Consider the following 19,681-nt stretch of genomic DNA (forward strand, 5'->3'; position numbering starts at 1 on the left):
GCCTATTACAAAGAGGTCACCTTTGATTATAAAAGGAGCATCAAATACCATCCCAACAAAACCATCTACAACACCCTTCATCCCACCAATCAAACCAATGATCCCATTAGCAACAACAATAACATCAATAACACCATTAGTAGCAGCAACTGTATCAGAACCCATAGCAGTATCTATGACACCACTGGTTCCAACAGAAGCAGCAGAGTCAACACTACCAATACTCCCCATATCGGATTCATTGATCCCCATAATCCTTCCTGCAACACCAATCATTTCATCTACAAAACCGATCACACCTGCAGTGTTTAACTCAAAGGACATCCCAATATGGTATAGTAATCGGATACTGGAAAGCGACTCAGAGGCTAACTCGCATGAGTGGGAATTTGATTCCATACAGCTTAACACTTCAGATGAGGAAGACACATCACTACCTCCACCATGCAAAGACACCCCTGTTTACAGAGAAGCACAGATAAAGACCTCTTGGGTTTCTGAGCTGGAAACATCTTCCACAGACTCTACGTCACATCCTACACCTGATTTTGACAGGGAGAGTACCATCAATGACCTTCACCACAACGTCTTAACCCTCACTGACACATCTAACGAACTTAACCTAATCGATGAGGTAATGCCCATTATCCATCCTGAACTCATCAAATGGAACCAACCTAATCCCCCATGTCTTGACCTTTTCCAAAACAATGAGGCGATCATTGACTTTTTGGAACTACGGGACAACATACCAAGCGGGGATCATAAAGCCAAATTCGCCATTGAACTTAATAGTGCAACATACTTTGGGGTGGATGCCAAACCTTTTAGCTGCAAAAATATAACAATAAAACATGGATCTTCCAATGAAAACCACACTGTGGCACTGTTTGATCCCACAAAAGTAAAAAGAAAGAGCGTATCCAATGGTGAAAACCTTTCTGAGGTGCTCGAGGATGAAAGGTTTGACATTCTCCCTTCTAGTACACAACAGGAATGATCAACAATTCTCAACAAAGAGACAAAAGAATACAACGTGGGGACTCCTGAAACTCCTCACCACATACATCTGGCATCTCTTTTAACTCCAAAGGAACAACCTAAGTTTGTAGAGTTCTTCCAGAAGCGTCAGATCAACTTTGCATGGTCATATGCCGACATGCTTGGGCTTGATCCTGATTTAGTCATGCATCACCTCACCGTAGAAAAACGAGCCAAGCCTGTTAAATAGAAACTTCACAAGATGCATCCCCAGATCTCAATACTAGTCAAAGCAGAACTTAAGAAACTCCTAGATGTTGGTTTCATTCGACCAATTGATTATGCAGATTGGATATCCAACATTGTGCCCATCGGCAAACCAAATGGGGGCATCCGTATCTGTACTGACTTCAGAGATCTGAACAAAGCATGTCCTAAAGATGACTTCCCCCTACCAAACATCGACATAATAGTGGACCTAACAACAGGACATGCCATGCTTTCTCTCATGGATGGCTTTTCAAGATACAATCAGATAAAGATCGCACCAGAGGATCAACATAAGATGGCCTTCACATGTCCATGGGGAACATACTGCTGGAATGTAATGCCTTTCGGTCTAAAGAATGTAGGAGCGACCTATCAACGAACAATGACCACTATCTTCCATGATATGATGCATACCATAATGGAAGATTATGTTGATGACTTATTGGCAAAATTACTAACAAGAGAAGGTCATCTGGAAATATTAGAGAAAATCTTTGATAGACTGGAACAATATCATGTTCGACTCAACCCAAAGAAATGTGTCTTTGGAGTAACCTCAAGGAAGCTTCTAGGGTACATTGTCTCAAGCAAAGGCATTGAGGTCGACCCCGCAAAGGTCAAGGCAATCATGGACATGCCACCTCCCAAGAACATCAACCAACTAAGAACACTACAAGGGCGACTTCAATCCATCCAAAGATTCATTGTACAACTGGCAGACAAGTGTCACCAATTTACACACCTGTTGCATAAGAACATCCGCTTTCAATGGGATACCAAATGCCAACAAGCATTCCAGATGCTTAAAGACTATCTCATGAATACACCATTACTGATTCCACCATATCCAAGTAGGCCTTTACTACTTTATATATTAGCAACAAATACAACATTGGGTGTACTATTGGCACAACATAATGCAAAAGGGAAAGAGTGTGTTGTTTACTACATCTCTCGCACACTAGTTGGCTATGAACTCAATTACACACCTATTGAGCGAGCTTGCTTAGCAATAATCTTGGTAGCCACTAAGCTGAGACACTATCTATTGACACAAAAAGTACAACTCATTGCGAAGATCGACCCACTCAAGTACTTACTCAGTAAAGTTGCATTGATTGGCCATTTGGCCAAATGGGTGATGATTCTTAGTGAATTTGATATCGAGTATGTGGACCGTAAGGCTATTAAGGGTCAAGTTATTGCAGATCAGTTAGCCGATGCTCCACTCATCGGTGATCATCCTCTCATTTCCAATTTTCCAGATGAAGAGATATTCCTGATCACGACATCACAACCATGGAAACTATACTTTGATGGTTCATACACTAGGCATGGCTCGGGGGCAGGTATTCTGTTTATCACACCTCAAGGTGACAGCATCCCAAAATCTTACAGACTCACATTTCCATGCACCACCAACATAGCAGAGTATGAGGCCTTGATCATAGGTCTCAGGCTAGCCATACAATGGAAATTACAAGAACTACAAGTATATGGCAACTCCCAGCTGGTCATTCGACAAGCAACTGATGAGTATCAGACTAAAGATGACAAACTCATGCCATACAAACAAATGGTGGACAAATTAAAGGCATCATTTACTACTATCGCCTTCGAGCAGATACCAAGAGATCAGAATCGAGCTGCTGACACTATGGCTACTATTGCATCTCTCCTAGATCTTCCACATAATTCAACACGCTACGAGTTCTTGGTCGAACAACTTTGGATCCCCGCTTATGATATCCCCAAATCCGAGATGATATGTCGCCTTATCGGTTCTGAATCCCCATGGTATGGTGAGTCCTATACCTACCTCCGCAATCACACACTTCCTTCTCACCAATCGAATAACCAACGTAAAACCTTCATTCGCCAAACCACTCGATATACCATTATTGCTGAAACCCTATACCGACGTAGTCTTGATGGTACTCTCCTTCGATGTTTGGAACATGATGAGATAACAAAGGCCTTGGAAGAGGTACATGAAGGAATTTGTGGAACTCATGCAAGCGGTCCGTCACTAACCCAGAAACTCATGCGCACTTGATACTATTGGCCATCCATGGAAAAAGACTCCTATTACTTTGTTTGAAAGTGCAAGAAATGCCAAGTTCATGGAGACCTGATACATGCACCGCCACAAGAATTGCAACCAATCACAACACCATGGCGCTTTTGCCAATGGGGACTTGACCTTGTGGGTAAAATTCATCCATCTTCATCCAATGGCCACAAATTCATTATTACCGCCACCGAATACTTCACAGAGTGGATCGAAGCCGTTCCACTTACCCAAGTTACCGGCAAGCAGATCGCCTCATTCATCCTTAATTACATCATCTGTCGGTATGGTGTGCCCATGTCCATCATCACAGATAACGGTCTTCCTTTCAAAAATCAAGATGTCTGTGAACTCTGTGAGAAGTTTTACATCCAACACCGTTTTTCCACTCCCTATTACCCACAAGGCAATGGTCAAGATGAAACATCAAATAAGAACATATTGAGAATCCTAAAGAAGACAGTCAATGATGTCGGTCTTGATTGGCACGTTCAATTGAATCCAACACTATGGGCGTATCAAACTAGCATTCGAACCCCTACAGGCGCAACTCCCTACTCACTAGTTTATGGCACAAAAGCTATCCTACCTATCGAGGTTGAGATACCATCACTACGAGTTTCCTTGCACAATATCATTGATGATGAAGCATACAAAGTATCACGTCTTCAGGACTTAGAGCTACTTGATGAGAAGCGACAAGATGCATACAATCACCTCAAGGCCTATCAACAACGCATGAGTAGAAGCTATAATCATCGGGTTAAACCTCGTACATTCGAGGTAGGTGATCTTGTTCTTCAAGAGAATCATCGTAACCAACCAAACCGCAAACATCAGGGAAAGTTTGAATCAAACTGGCTGGGTCCATATGTTATCATTGCTGTATTTGGGTCCGGGGCATATCAGTTGGCTAGTTCAGAAGGAGAACCGCTAGCAGATCCGATCAACAACATACACCTCAAACGGTTTTATACATAAGCTGCATAGAGCATCAGGCTCCCATACATACCGACAAAAAACACCTAAAACATTCAGATAAATGACCTGAAGAAAATACAAACACATCAAAATAGTAAAGAAAATTCATGCATCCAAATGGTGAACAACCACTATGGTGGCACCTTGGGTAAGTGCGATGGTGAAAACCTGACAAACAGACGCTACTTGTAAAGGCTATGGCTCCATTGTCTTTCAGACTTGTTGCGATCACATTCACTACATTCACTCATCCATCAGTCCAAAACCATGGCTTGTTATTGATCTACAATCAAGGATAGTACTTTGTGCGTCTTGCATCCCGCTTTTTCATAGTCATATCTAAACTGGCGGCAATGCCCTTAACCTATTGATGGAAGTGGATTCTACATTACTTGTGACTCACCAACGTTCTTCATTTCAAAACAATCACATAATACCAAAAACATTGGAAAACTATCTCACAAAATCCAAAAACATTGGAAAACTATCTCACAAAATACTAAAAACATTGGAAAATTGTCTCACAAAATACCAAAAACATTCAAAACAATCACAAAATCCAAAAACATCAGAAAACATAAAAAATCAATAAAAAACATGGCAAAACGTTGTACATACTCATCCGAGCAGACACCAAACAAACATTGTGCAATACTCAAATGATGATCACTTATCAAATCGACCAAACAACCAACATCAACACACAAACTATCTTAACAAGGATGCATCCTTCCTTACCAAGACAAAGACAAGATGACATTTTCTTTGACAAGAAAATTCTATTTACGCTATCAAATACTTGGTTGATTTGTGGGTTATTTATTCATATCAAGTTCCTACAACATTGTTTATGTCTTCTGCAATTATGTTCTGATGAAGTACTGGGGCATGTCCTAATGGTGTCTACATGGGAAATTCACTAAGCTACGTGATCATAGGCAAAATACAGTCATAGATCACTACGACTTGCTGACTACAACGTATACCTCGACCATATGAGCATGAACCATTACCAAGGATCCATATTCTTTATTCTTTATGTATGTTGTTTGCTTATAGGTACAATACTCTTTCTTTGGTTCCTCCTTCCTCATCCAAATTGGATAAAGGTTTTTATCTCTTATTACGGTATGAACTTGTCTCAGGATATGATTAGCCCAAGATCAAGGAGGACGATCCAAGTCATGCAGGAAAAGCGACGATCCTTGTCTGTTCCGCAAGCAATACTCAAGTCAACTTGACCCATTATATCAAGTTGTTTGTATTAACTTGCTATATCAAAATCCATGTAAGGAATACTCAGGTCATCTTGAATCATTATGTCAAGTTGCTTGTTCTTTCTTACAACATTTTAAAAGCTCGATGATGAAAAAATAAAGCACTATGGATCGTCATTTCATCTCATCTATTTATATTGCATTCTGTTGCATACCATCCATCCATTTACTCATTCATTATTCATATACATAGTTTTTGCATGCAAGTGTGAACAAAGTTAAATATGAGCAGTTATGCAAAAATTGAGCTGGTTTTGGATACAATCGCGACAGAGTACTCTGATACATCATCAAGTGCGTCATGCAAAGTCTAAAACAACCGTGCATTCATCTATCATCATCCCATCATCATTTCATTACATTTTAGTCGCATTTGCATTACTCTTTATCCATTCATTAGCGTACATTTAATATCATTTAGTTGCACATACCCCATATAGTTCATTCTCATTTACTTGCGTTAATATCATTATATTCTTTCATTATTACCCTCATGACGTTTAGATTCACTTACATAAAAACTTGTCCTTATTTATATTTCCTACCATGATTACTCATTACTATACATTCATTTAACATCAGTTAGTGACCATCATTTATCATCATTTCCACACTTATGTATCATACATTTGTTTAGGTTTCCATAGTTGCATACATTCATTTATCTATTCATTAGTTAAAGTGCATTCATTCATCCATTTTAGTATATTCTTATACTCATTTTATCTCACTTAGGATTCATTTATCTCATTTTATCTCACTTAGAATTCATTAGATGGCATTCATTATCCCTCTTGATTGCATTATAATCACATTATCATTTTACTTCCTCATATTTTGCCATTTAGAAATCATCATTTAAACATTTGTGCTTTACATTTTGTTTATCCACATATACATGCATTTTTTTAACCATCTAGATGCATGTTCATATATAAATCATTCATTTAAGAGCATTGCATTAACATCATTGCATATCATTTTCTCATCATTATATTGATATAAAGAACGAAATACTATCTATACCATCACAACTCATCATTTTCTTATGCATACATAAAACATCATGGCATTGCATACATCCAATATTTTGTCCCAAAACATCAAAACGCACACATATATCAACCTGCATCCACATGTTAGCATCCAAAATCATACAACATGCATATAGACATCATGTACGAATAAATCATTGTAAAACATGCATATAGGAATCATCTCATAAACACATACATATAGCAAAGAACAAGTATCCATCTAAGCATAAACTCCATACATATCAAAATGCATATCATCACAAAAATATGGGATCTCCTCACATATATCATCTCATGTATCAGAGTACAATGAAGTCTACAAAATCGGCTACCAAGAGCCATCCAAGACATAGTCCAAAATGACAATATCAAAATATACAAAATGCTCTCTCAGATGCCACTTTGACCAGATGCTGCACTACCATCACCACCTGCTCTCCCACTAGTCCCTGCACCATTCGATCTATCTCTCCGTGGAGGACCCATCAAACCCCCACTAGCTCCTGCGCCACCTGACCTATCTCTCCGTAGAGGACCCATCACACCCCCACTGCTCTGCACCCTTTGAGACCGCTCTGATCTGGCCTTCCGCATCTGTGAATAGCTCAGTGCTTGCTAACTAGCTGGCACCACCTGCTCATATAATCCCCACCAATACTCTATCTCAGTCTGTGCTTGCCGGATCTCCCTCATCACCTCCCGAGTAGGACCCTGTGCTCCTACTCCAACCCGAACTCTCTCCTATAGCTCTGCTAATCTCTCCACCACACCATCCCTCTCCTTCAGCACTACAGTCAGCTCTGACTCTCGTGCAAATAGCTGCACATCTCTAGTTGCAACCTCCGCCTCCAGATCCTCCACCTGTGTCTCGACTGCTATAAGTCGAGTCTGTAAATGTAATATCATATGATCCCGAAGATCTCCAGTGGCTCCCTCCCCTGTAGCCATAGGTGCCTTGCTTGTAGCTCCCTCTCTAGTGGCTCCCTCCCCTCTATCCATCGGTACCTCCCTCTCCCCCATCCCTCTCCCACCCAATCTAACTCCTCCCTGCATCAGAGGTCCCTGTGATATTTGCAATGGAAAACCGCCTCTCCCTCTCTATTGAACCCGACCACCACCACCACCTCCACTTCCGAATCCACCACCTCCACCATCCCTTCCTCCTCCTCCATCACCACCACCTCCATCACCACCATCCCCTCTCCCTCATCCATCTACTAGAGGTCCTCGACCTCCTCTCCTCCTCCATCTCCATCCCCTATCCTCCTGAAAATCTGGAATCGGCTCTGCCAGATCTAATATCCGAGGAATCAGATGAGCCGCCATATACTGCTTATACTCCTCCGACACCCCTGCATCTACCATCCTTGGCCATATATCCCATGGCCTTGCCTGTAACATCCAAAACTCTGCCAATGCTTGATCATAAGGGGCCCCCATGCGTACCTCTCTCGGACCACTCTAGCATACTCTCCCGATCCCCTAGGCAATCCCTGCCGCCGTCCAAACTATCTCAAAACTCTATCGGGCAACTGTCTCTCCACATGGTAGGTTGTCCTCCCAATGAGGAATCAGGTCATGAATACATATGGCAACGCCTCCACATCATCCTCCCAGGGATCACATTCAATATAGAGTCTCTAGATCATCCAGTGCTCGCCGCCACCACTCTAACTTCCCCAGGTGGGGTTGACTCATCATACTGCTATACATATATACATAGGGTTGGTCGACGACCCGAAATCTCAGATTCACTGGTTAGGTAACTGGTAGGTGCTCCCACGCCCAAATATGCAACAACGTGACTCCCACTGCCAACGAACCCCTCCCTCGATATACTACCTCGTGAAGCTCCTGATATAAGTGCGCCAGCACGCACAGTCCCCAGGAAAATTGGGTCCCCTCTGTCATCATTTGCTCAATCACCTGCCCCCAACCAACTACAAGTCCATGTGATCGTCGATCTGGGCACAGTAGTCCCCCCACAATCCCTGACAAAACTGCTGGTAATGGCTCATACAATGCAACAATATCCTCCCAGGCTATCGAACCATCATCAATATAAATGTCCTCATCAAAAAATCGCTGCACCGCTAGGGTCCCCCACACTCGATTATAGCTCACCAGCTCACCTCAAATGGGAATATGCAGGATGCGCATTACATCCTCCAGTGTAACAGTCACCTCCCTCTGCGCCAAGTGAAACATGCATGTCTCACTATGCCAGCGCTTTGCCAATGCATAATCAAACCGTGATTCATTTGAATCACAAACATATACATCATATCATACAGCCCAGTCGTTGCAATGCAATCCACCTCGGCCTTTGTCAGCTGATCACGCAGACCCTGTGTGGCGGGATGTCTCTCGTGCAACTGTAAGACGCGCAAATCCTCTTACACAAGTGCATCAACCATCATCATCAGTTGTTTTGTTTCAAACTTTCTCAAGTTTAAACCCAGACTATCAACAGATACTTTGATCAAGTATCTTCGAGTCTCAACATGTAAATAATCATGGCACACCTAGACTTCAAACAGACATTTATCCTAATGACCTAAGTTTCATTAGGGCTGCTATGGTTCAAAACAACTTTCACTTCACATCTCTATCCATCCACCATTGGCATTTGGAGAATTTTTGTTCAAACACTGAGACATCTATTTTTATGCACAAAAGCGCTATTTTGCACACAAAAGCACTATCTCCTAACAATAGCGCCACTACCCTAACAGAAACGCTACAGTAACTATGCAATAGCACTGCTTCACATCAATAGCGCTTAATTAGCTCCTCCATAGCACTAAACCAACAATAGCGCTCAAACAACTATACAATAGTGCTACTATTTGTAAAAACGCTCAAATGACTGCACAATAGCGCGATTGCAGCACAAAAGCGCTAATTAAATTCGACAAAAGCGCCAAAACACAGTTTCAACGCTATTATCTCGACTCAACTTGGACCTAGCTAAAAATACATCAAAAATGCATAAAATTCAAAAACTCCAATTCACATACCGCTGGTTTGTAGTCATCTAGCCGCTGGAATAGACAGACTTGCTCTAATCGGTGCTCTGCTATAGGAACCGACATCCTGACTGCTCCTTGCTCTTCCAAAAAGTCACTATCAAGGCTCAAATCTCACTATGGTCGCGGATACAAATGAGCCTGTTTTCACCCCTTTCTCCCCATATAAACCCTTCGCCATACCCCTAATTTTTTCCCGCTCACCGTCGTTGTCCCCGTGAACTTCCCGAGCCTCCCATTTCTCCATTTTATCTCCGATTTCTTCTATTCTTTCACCAACATTACTAAATTCTTCTCTTCTATCACCCTGCTAATTTTCATTCTTTTTCGGGAGATCACTCGATTTTTCAAAATTTCTCAGCCCATCTCTCGAGGGGGCATACCACCCATTAAATTAACATTTTATGGGGCATTTCTTCACACCTATTTTTCTTTCTTTGAAACGACGTGATAAACCACACCGTCTCAAAGAGGGGCAATGTAGTCACATAAATTTGTCCGTTTTAATTAAATGAATATTTAGTATTTATTTGATTAAAAATACACTAGCCATCAATTAATTAAATTAATATTTAATTAATTCATCTTCAAACATTCTCCTATTAATTAAATAAATTATTCAATTTATTTTAATTAATTCATTAAACCAAATTCACAATTAATTAAATGAATAAATTCTATTTATTCAATTTAATCTTCTTTCCTCTTTTAAATAAATTAAATAAAACATTTATTTAAATCATTATTCCCCCCCACTTGCATTTTCCTACAAATGCAACTTGCACACATTTATTGAAATAAATTAATTTTATTTTAATTAAAATCCTATTTTCCCTCACCCACCAAATCCATTTGCACTCCTAACCCCTTTCTAGAACCTATCTAATCCTAATTAACCTAATCCATCCCCTAATTATTGTCACATTCCTAAGCAACTTGGAGTCACTTTTCGAAGACTTCAAAGTCTTTGAAAAACAATAAATGCTTTGTGTGTTCAACAATTTAACCTCCAAAGTCTTCCAAATCATTAATGGCTCTTACATGACCATTAATGGCTCTTACATAACCATTTATGGTTAATTCAACTTGCACTGATGTGCTCCTCAAACATTTATTGCTTTGACAATGGTTATCCCTTTTGCCTTTGCACAAAGGTTTATCCATTGGATAAAAACTTTATTTTTTGAATAAAAAATTTATTCATTCAACCTAACCTTGACCTTAACTCCCAAGTTAACTCTCAGGTCATGTCAAACATTTAATGCTTATTCCCTCCCCTCTCAACCTATCTCACATTGACACTTGTCATCTTGAGATTGGGTTGAAAGCCCTCACATAGATTGAATATCATTCAATCCCGACCCTTGTTGAGATTACTCAATCTCAACCATCCATTGCTCGATTTTTCCTAGAAATAGAGCCCATTTCTTCATAATCCAGATCCTGAAACTTGTATGCATCTAAGTTATAGAGAATTTTAGAGAGCATTTGGCATAAACCACTAATATCTTGTTATTTTGGCTTAAAATAAATCATTTTTAGCATCATAGCATTTAATATTAGCTTTTATTCACATTTGCATAACATTTTAGAAAAACATTTCAATCTTGAATCTCCATAAGCATCCATAGTGCAAAAAGCCGCTGAGAGCTACTCTAGTTTGGAACTTGGAGAGGAGAGGAACAAAGGAGAAGGAGCTAAGAGCATGTTAGGAGGCATTTGGAGATGCCTCGTTATATTTACTTTCCTAGTTAAATATTTTTTCATGTTTTTGGTGTCTCTTTTGATATGCCTGCTTATATTAGTTTGTGGTTGATTAACACTAACAGTTTCTTGGTTTTTTTTTTGTGTTATTCCACCACAGGTTCTAGTCCAACCTTCCCCCATTTCGCAGTGCATCAGAAAATATTGATCATTTTATGCCTAAAAGGTTCATCCTATACAAAATGCTTCCATTGATTACTGAGATTACTACATGGGTAGAAATGCCCTTTACTACATAGCTCAACTAAGCTACAACTAGCATTGATACAAATGTAAGAAATCCAATAAAAGTAACAACCATCGATAGGTTAACATTTATACTAATTATGAGAAATCAGATTAATTTAATTTGAATAATATGTATGAGACACACAAGGACTCAAGCTCTTGGGATCACTTACAAAACCAAAACTAACCTTCCACGAAACAGTAGCAAGAAAATAGATTGCTTGATTATGGATGCAATAATGATATAACGATCAAATGGATCAAGGATACTACATAATATCTCGCTTGATATATAGCAAGGTGAGAGGATAAGTGAACATAAGATAATGACATGTGTCAAAGTCATATGACATGAGACAAAAAGAGATAAGGATTCTTGTTGAACCCTAAATAAACTTAATTGGCAAGTGTGAATAGGACCTAAGAGGTGAAATAGTTAGGTAAAACACCCCATTCACATCAATACCCCCTCTTAAGTGCAACTTAAGGAGAATCTACAAGATGCAATGATGGGTCCCAACTACTAGGCCATGTTAGGTACCCATGTACTAAATAATCTCTCACAAATAGGGCAAAGGAGAAAAAATTGTAAGAAAAAACCCATCTACAAAAGAGAGAGAATGAAAAAAATACATACATATGATAAAAGCACTCAACATGAGCCCCCTATTGAGATACAACTCATATAGACCAACTAAGACTTGAACTTAGGACCTTCTATTTATTGTTAAAGTGATCTACCAATTGAGCTACTAACCCCTTTGTGGCTAGTACATCATTAGTTCAGGTCGAGCATCCCCCTTAAGCCACATTATAGGTGCTTGGGGATCCTAGCCTATCTTTGATACCACATGTTGAGCTACAACTCATATGGACTACTAGGACTTGAATCTAATACCCTCCATTTGTTGTTGGAGTGCTCTACCAATTGAATTACTAACCTCATTTGTGGCTAGTCCATCACCAATATGGGTGTGACTTATTTCCAATAAAATACTTATAAGATCAAACATAATCAGAGCATTCTAAGATGAAAATAAACACATAACACAATATCTAACTTGGAAAAATCCTTCCAAGAAAAACCCAACCTCCAAGCATACCCAATGTAATGTTAGCAACAAAGTCAATCGTAATACAATATCAAAGTATTTATGCTCTATTAAGATCAAGAGAAGATCAAAATTTTCACATCTAACACATGCTTTCTAACTTGTGAACAATCTAACAAGATTATAGCCATATTGCAATATCACAACCAAAAGAAACAAGAGATCAATATACTTGAAACATGGAGAACATTTGACAACATAACCTTGCCTTTTAACTCCTCTCTCCACATGCATATCCCATCCCAAGCACTCTTTATGTAGATAAAAGTAACAAAGAAAACTAAGTTTTTGAATGAATGCACCCAAGTGACATTTGCAAGGTTAGTGGGCCCAAGTTTGACTCTAGATTTAAGAGCCATTGCAAATTTCAAGGCAAAATCTATGTGTCCTTTAATTTGATTCTTCTACTCTCAATGACATGTCTTCATATACCACCCTTGACATGTCTTCATATACCACCCCCCACCTTGCAACCTCCTCACCCAATATATTAAATACATTTTATTAGTATTACATGCATTTTCCTCAAAAAATATTGCTCTATCTAAAGTGTAGTGCATCCCATTTCAAGATGGACCACAACTTCAGAAAATACTAAATATTTTATGTAAGATGTAAAACTCATTTTTCCTATAGGCATTGTATCTTGCAAAAAAGAACACATTTGAATAATATATTTTATATAATCTATTGTGAAAAGATTTTTTATCTCATGGAATCTATCTGTTAAGTTTATTTATGGATGCAAAACGATATATTGACCATATGAATTCTCGATATACTTAAACCATCCATATACAAAAATTAAGTCAAAAGCATCAAACCACATATTAACAAATGTTACACTTAATTGTAATTTTTTCAAATGAATCAAAACGAATCAACATCCCTTTCGCTTTACATTTGTTTTTTTTTCCCAAAAGGGGTAAAAGTTTATTAAACACAAAAGAGAGTTAAAAAGCAAGAAAGGCCGAAAGGCCCACAAGAAACAAACAATTAAACATTCCTATCGCCCACAACTAATTGCTCAAATAACTCCTCATCACCAGTGTAATAATAAACATTGTATTGTCAATTAGAAAATAACTCCTCATCTAGAGGTTGGATAATCACACATCTGTTCACCACACATATTAGACATATTGTGTTGCAAACTAGAAGATACAAACTAATCTCAGGATAATCATACCTCTATGCTAACATACCATTTATTTTGTCTCTTACAATCAAAGGTTCACTTTATCTTCAAGGGATTGAGCTTAATTGGTTAAAATGTTGGGTTCTCATTGTGGGGACCCAACTGCAATTCTGCAGAGGGATATCTAAAAGTGGAATTCTAAGTTATGACTCTTGGTCTTCCATATGAGGTGGTTTCTAAATAAAATTGGATTGCTAAGTAGTGGCTTTTAGTCTTCTATAAGTGACTCTAAAGTGTTTGCTCATAAGAAACTTGTATCGGTCTAATATTGATACTTGTATGAACAATATATTTGTAATCAATAATCAATTAAACAAAAAACCTCGTTTTATGAAAGTTCGAATCCTATAAAATTTAAAGATGAATTTCCACAACACTCCATGCACATCACTATTGCTTAACATAAGTTCAGCCAAGAAGGGATAAGGGATAAGGTTCGCATGATTGTGATAAAAAGAAAGAAAATCATATGTGGACTACGTAAGTTCAAAATATCTAACTTGGAAGATAGGAAGAAGCAGAAATATGTGAAGTATAATGCATAATTTCCTGCAAAAACAGTAAGCAATTCTGTAAGTTTTTGGAGCACTGTAACAATATTACAGTGTTGTGGGAAGTTCATACGCGGCTTGCTGGGTATAAGCTAAATCATGGTTTAATGCCTTTGTTTCAATGAATGCAGACTTGTGCAATGGATTTTGATGCTTCAGTAAATGGATTATTATGTGAAATACATATTACATAACCCTAAGAATATGTCTTCTGCAGCTGCCTGTTATAGTTCTTCCCACACAATAATGGCCTCATGTGTATCATCTGCCTCCTTGGGATTAAACCCACATAGCCTACAATTGAAATCCTCAGTTAAAACCTCAAATCCCATCTTCACTAAAACACCATTGCAAGATTTCTCTGATTTAAGCAGACCCACAATCAGTTGCAGTGATAGCAGGAAGATTAAGAGCAAATATTCACTGACACCCAGTTCAAAATCATGGGTTAAATTCAGACTGATACAATGTAAATCTATGAAGAGTCCCAATGGATTTGGCCAGGTCCCAGAGAAGAGGTACAAAAAGAAAAAGATTAAGACAATTGAATTGGAAGAAAATGCTCAAGGGGATGGAATGAATGCAAAGATTGATGAAGATGATGAGATTCCAGAGGTTGTGTTCAACAGAATAATAAAAAGAATTGGGTTTTATGTGGTAGGACCCATGATGACAGGCTTCATTTTGTTCCCATTTTATGATTTTCTCAATAGTGGTTTGAAGGTGGATGTTCCAACATGGATTCCTATTGTGACTGTGTTTTTCACATTTGGGACATCAGCTTTGGGCATAATGTATGGAGCAGTCTCTGCAAGCTGGGACCCTGCAGTGGAAGGTTCTCTCCTTGGATGGACAGAGGCTCAAAAGAATTGGCCTGAAATTTGGAAATCAGATCAAGGCCAGTCTACAGATTGAAAACAATTCAATGTTTGGAAAAACCCATTTCATGTAATGTAAATGTAGTTCTCCTAAAATAAAATAAGTAGAAGTCCATTATATATCAATTTTTTTCCCACATCTGAGAAATTATTTCTGGATAGCACTGTGTTGTTGTTTTTATTAGAAGTTTTATGTGAGCAATCTCAATCATCATATGGGAAACGAATTTTCATTGTTCTAAATTAATATGTACCAGTCAATCAGTAAATCAAATTTATTTTGTAAAGAGGCTACTGGTTTATGATTCTCTATTTTTATTTTTTTGATTGGGAAAACTCGAGTTTTTAGTCTGGTCCAAGTTCAGAGAGACCACTTACGAAGGATCTCTTCCGACAAGGCCATTATTCCCCACACTTCACTTGTTCAAACCCATGAGCTCAACAGCCCAGAAAAGGTACAAGGCCTGCAAGCTCAGTAGCTGAACGAAGTTTTGAACCATGGTGACGGCCCCACCAACAAAGTGAAGACATTCTCCATTTTCATTTTAAATCAAAGAAGTCATTTCTGTTTATATTGCTTCCATTTGATAGTTTGGGTTTTATGTTTAAGAGATCTACTTGTGTTTTGGCACTAGTTTAAAGCTACACTGTTTGGTTGATATGTGTCAATCCCATACTTCCTTTGCTACTAGTCCCTTGTAAACAAAAACACCTTTATAAATCTGCTAATCATTGTCTCGTTATTTCTTTTGTTCAAACTTCCCTATTATATTTTGGTGATTTGATATTCATTTAACAAAACTATCTAATTCTTTTAATGTTATCAGATTTCTACAATCCATGCTAATATCATTAAGTTGCTTCTGGATTTGATTGTGTAACTTTTTTAGCATCAATGTTTCGGATCACACTCCATGATGCATCATTGAAATGTTTAGAGAATGCTGGGATGTTTAAGATTGTAAGTTCGATATCCAATTGGACTACTTCAATTCATTTGATCGAAAGGAAGCAAGGTACACATAGCACACTTCCTACACCAATCTAATAAGGAAAGTTTACAATTTTTTATCTTTTAACAATTACATTGATGAAGATACACAATACATGAAAGATCAAATAGCATCACATGCAAGTATAAAATGACACAACATAAGATATACACATGGAGTTTAACCATTTTGGGAGAAAACCCCATACTTCAAAAGCTTGCTCAATATATTACAAATTAAACAATAGTTACAAATGTTTGTAGTGCAAGTTTCTTTTAGGTCTTTACAATGTTGGTTTTTGGAGTAAGTTTGACAACATTTCAATAGCATGACAATACTTGCAAATGAACAACTTACATATTACTCCACAAGCATATAAATTATAGAGAATTACAAGCATGAAGGTGGGTGCCCAAACCCACATGGCACAATTGCCTACACCTCTAAGTATGCAAATGACATTTGTACAAGACTCTCTATCACCTTGTTTAAACCTTCAAACTTGGGTGCTTCATATTTTTCTGAAATAAGTATGACAAATGCTCTTACAAATCTTACAACTTAAGAGATTCCATCATAATTGAATGTTTATAGATGATTCTCTTATATCTTGGCATAACTCGACTTGGGTGCCTATATTCCCCATTCAAGATGATTTCCAACACTTGTCCAACCTATCATAGAATTCGGTTCTTGTACATCATAACTTGCCATAGAATGTTGACTTAGATATATTTCAAGATGTCAACATATGATAGAGAATCTCTACCACAAATTGGGATGCCTACATTCACATTTGGGGACAAATTCATCCTTGTCACCTTCCATGTCAACTACCAACATGATGACATCTCATCATGCCATGTCGCACTAGATAATAATATAGGATGAGAAAGAAAATACAACACAAACAAAAAATAAATATATATTATTTATAAATATTATGTTAGGAAATAACAAGGTTGAAACACCTTAATTCTCAATATTCTCCCACTTGTCAAACACCTTGCTAAAACCAATCTAAACAAGAATTTAACTACTAGGGGTCAAGATGACCATAAACTCTAAACACTATCTAAACTTTTCTATGCTCACAAGTTTTGTTAGCGAATCTATGACATTTGTCAAAGTAGAAAATTTCTCAAGTTTCAATATTTCATCTTCCACCATGTCACAAACAAAATGAAATTGAACATCAATACGCTTCATTCTTGCACAAAAAGTGGAGTTCTTTGCCAAACAAATAGCACTTTGACTGTCACAACAAATGGCAATCATCTTTACATCAAGCCCAACATTTAACATACCCTCTTAATCCAAATAGGTTTCTTATAAATATGCTTCTATAGTGAACAAAGCAACTACAATTTGTCACTTACTCATCCAACTTAATAGCACTATCGAACATAGCAAAAACATAACCATCAGTGGATCTTTTATTGTCAATATCACTAGCCCAATAAGAATCCACATGTCCAAAAATACTAATTAAATGTAGTGTACTTGTAAGATAACCTTGATAACGGAGGGAATAATAAGTACCTCATAGATATCTAAACATTTTTTTCATTGAATCCCAATATATTCATCTAGGATTAGCTATAAACCAACTAAGGACTCTTGCTACTTGGGTAGTGTCTGGTCTTGTACAAACCATTAAAACATCAAACTATCAACAACACTAGAATAAGAAACTCTAGGCATGTCCTCCATATCAATACAAGAATTTGGACAATCATTAATAGATAACTTTATCCTCTACAGAGTAGGAACACAAGCCTACAAGCTTCAATTCTAAATCTCTTTAACACAATATTCACATACTTATTTTGGTTTACCCAAAGTTTTTTTGTCCCATCTCTTTTTATTTCTATCCCCAAGGTGTATTTGGTTTCCCCTAAACCTTTCATTTCAAACTATGTTGATAACTAAGACTCAAAATTAGAAATCAAACTTTTACCATTCCCAGAGAACAATATATCATCAACATAGAACAAAATAATGAGAATGCAATCATTATCCATCTTGTAATAAATTTAAAGATCTAATTTCCATCTCAAAAATCTCAAATTCAACACAAAGGTATCAAACTTTTGGTACCACATTGTAGAAGAAAGTTAAAACATACAAAAACTTTTTAACTTGCAAACCAAATATTCTTTATCTTGTTAAATGTAGTTCTTAGGATGTGATATAAATTTCCTCCTCTAAGTCATTAGGAAGGAAAGTTGTCTTCACATCCACTTCTCAACTTCAAGTTCATATGCTACAATAAAGTGATAATAATAATCTAATAGATGTGGGATGTATTATGAAGGTATCCTCGATATCTCTAGTGTGGGTTGTATTATGAGAAACCCCAAGGGAGTGGCCATAGCGACACTGGCTGCTAAAACTCCCAATGATTCAAATAACATGGCTGAAGCAAGGGCTTTAGTTGAAAGTCTTAAGGTAGCAGTAAAGGCTAAGGTGAAAAACCTAATCATAGAAGGAGACTCTCATATCATCATATCAACATTGAAAATCAGATCTTCTCCTAACTGGAAAATTCACTACATACTTCAAGAGGCATAGGAGCTTCTGTGGTCATTTGATTGCTACCACCTTCTCCATTGCTTTAGAGAAGCTAACAGGGTTGCATATAAGCTAGCAAATAGGGGTTTCTCTCTTGAAACATGGGAGAGATATTATAACAATATTGAAATCAAGTTAGATTCAAGTAGCTTGGTCACTAAAGATACTCCTATCACCTAACCTTTTCTATTTGTTTGATATCAGGTTTTGGTGTTCCTACTAGAGATGACTTTTGCTTGGCTTCTGGAATGGTTCGTGCCTATTCATAGCATTCTTCTTTTGACTTCTTGATTGGCTCTCAAGTCTTTCTCTGAATAATTTTGAGGTTATCTTCTTTCACCCTGCATCATGTGGCCTGCTTCCTTCTTGGTCTCCACCTTGTCCTATTTTAGTTGTTAGGAATATATTTTCCCTGTTAGTTTTTCATGATCCTTGCTTGGCTTCTTTTGTCATGTCTTTTTCAATTTGATGCCTTTTCCCTCCACCATGATTCCATCACATGCTTCTGGCTTATTCAGACAGACGTGTCTATTTTGGCTCCAAAATGATAGTACGGATTGACTAACACACATGTTAGTCGCGTGTTTTACATCATCGATTTTGTAATTAATGACTGCGATTGACTAGCATGTCGCTAACATGTTGTACGAAAGGTCCGTTTTGGAGCCAGAATAGACACAACATATTCAGACTGTAGGTTACAGTTCTGACGGTACTTGTTTTTGGCCTTAGTGCTCT

At 37.8% G+C, this 19,681-nt stretch overlaps 1 protein-coding gene across 1 annotated transcript; it reads left to right on the forward strand.

Annotated features, from left to right (window-relative positions):
• Positions 1–14,430: 14,430 nt before the first annotated feature.
• LOC131040674 (protein PAM68, chloroplastic) lies at positions 14,431–15,503 on the forward strand. The gene has a single exon (XM_057973628.2). The coding sequence runs from the start codon at positions 14,662–14,664 to the stop codon at positions 15,412–15,414; it is 753 nt and encodes a 250-aa protein (XP_057829611.2). The 5' UTR covers positions 14,431–14,661; the 3' UTR covers positions 15,415–15,503.
• The last annotated feature ends 4,178 nt before the right edge of the window (positions 15,504–19,681 follow it).

Source organism: Cryptomeria japonica, chromosome 1, assembly GCF_030272615.1.
Source record: "Cryptomeria japonica chromosome 1, Sugi_1.0, whole genome shotgun sequence".
Classification (NCBI taxonomy): Eukaryota; Viridiplantae; Streptophyta; class Pinopsida; order Cupressales; family Cupressaceae; genus Cryptomeria; species Cryptomeria japonica.

What these genes read in the sequence shown, in the direction of transcription:
- LOC131040674 (XM_057973628.2), top strand. Translation starts at nt 14,662, where the DNA reads ATGGATTATTATGTGAAATACATATTACATAACCCTAAGAATATGTCT.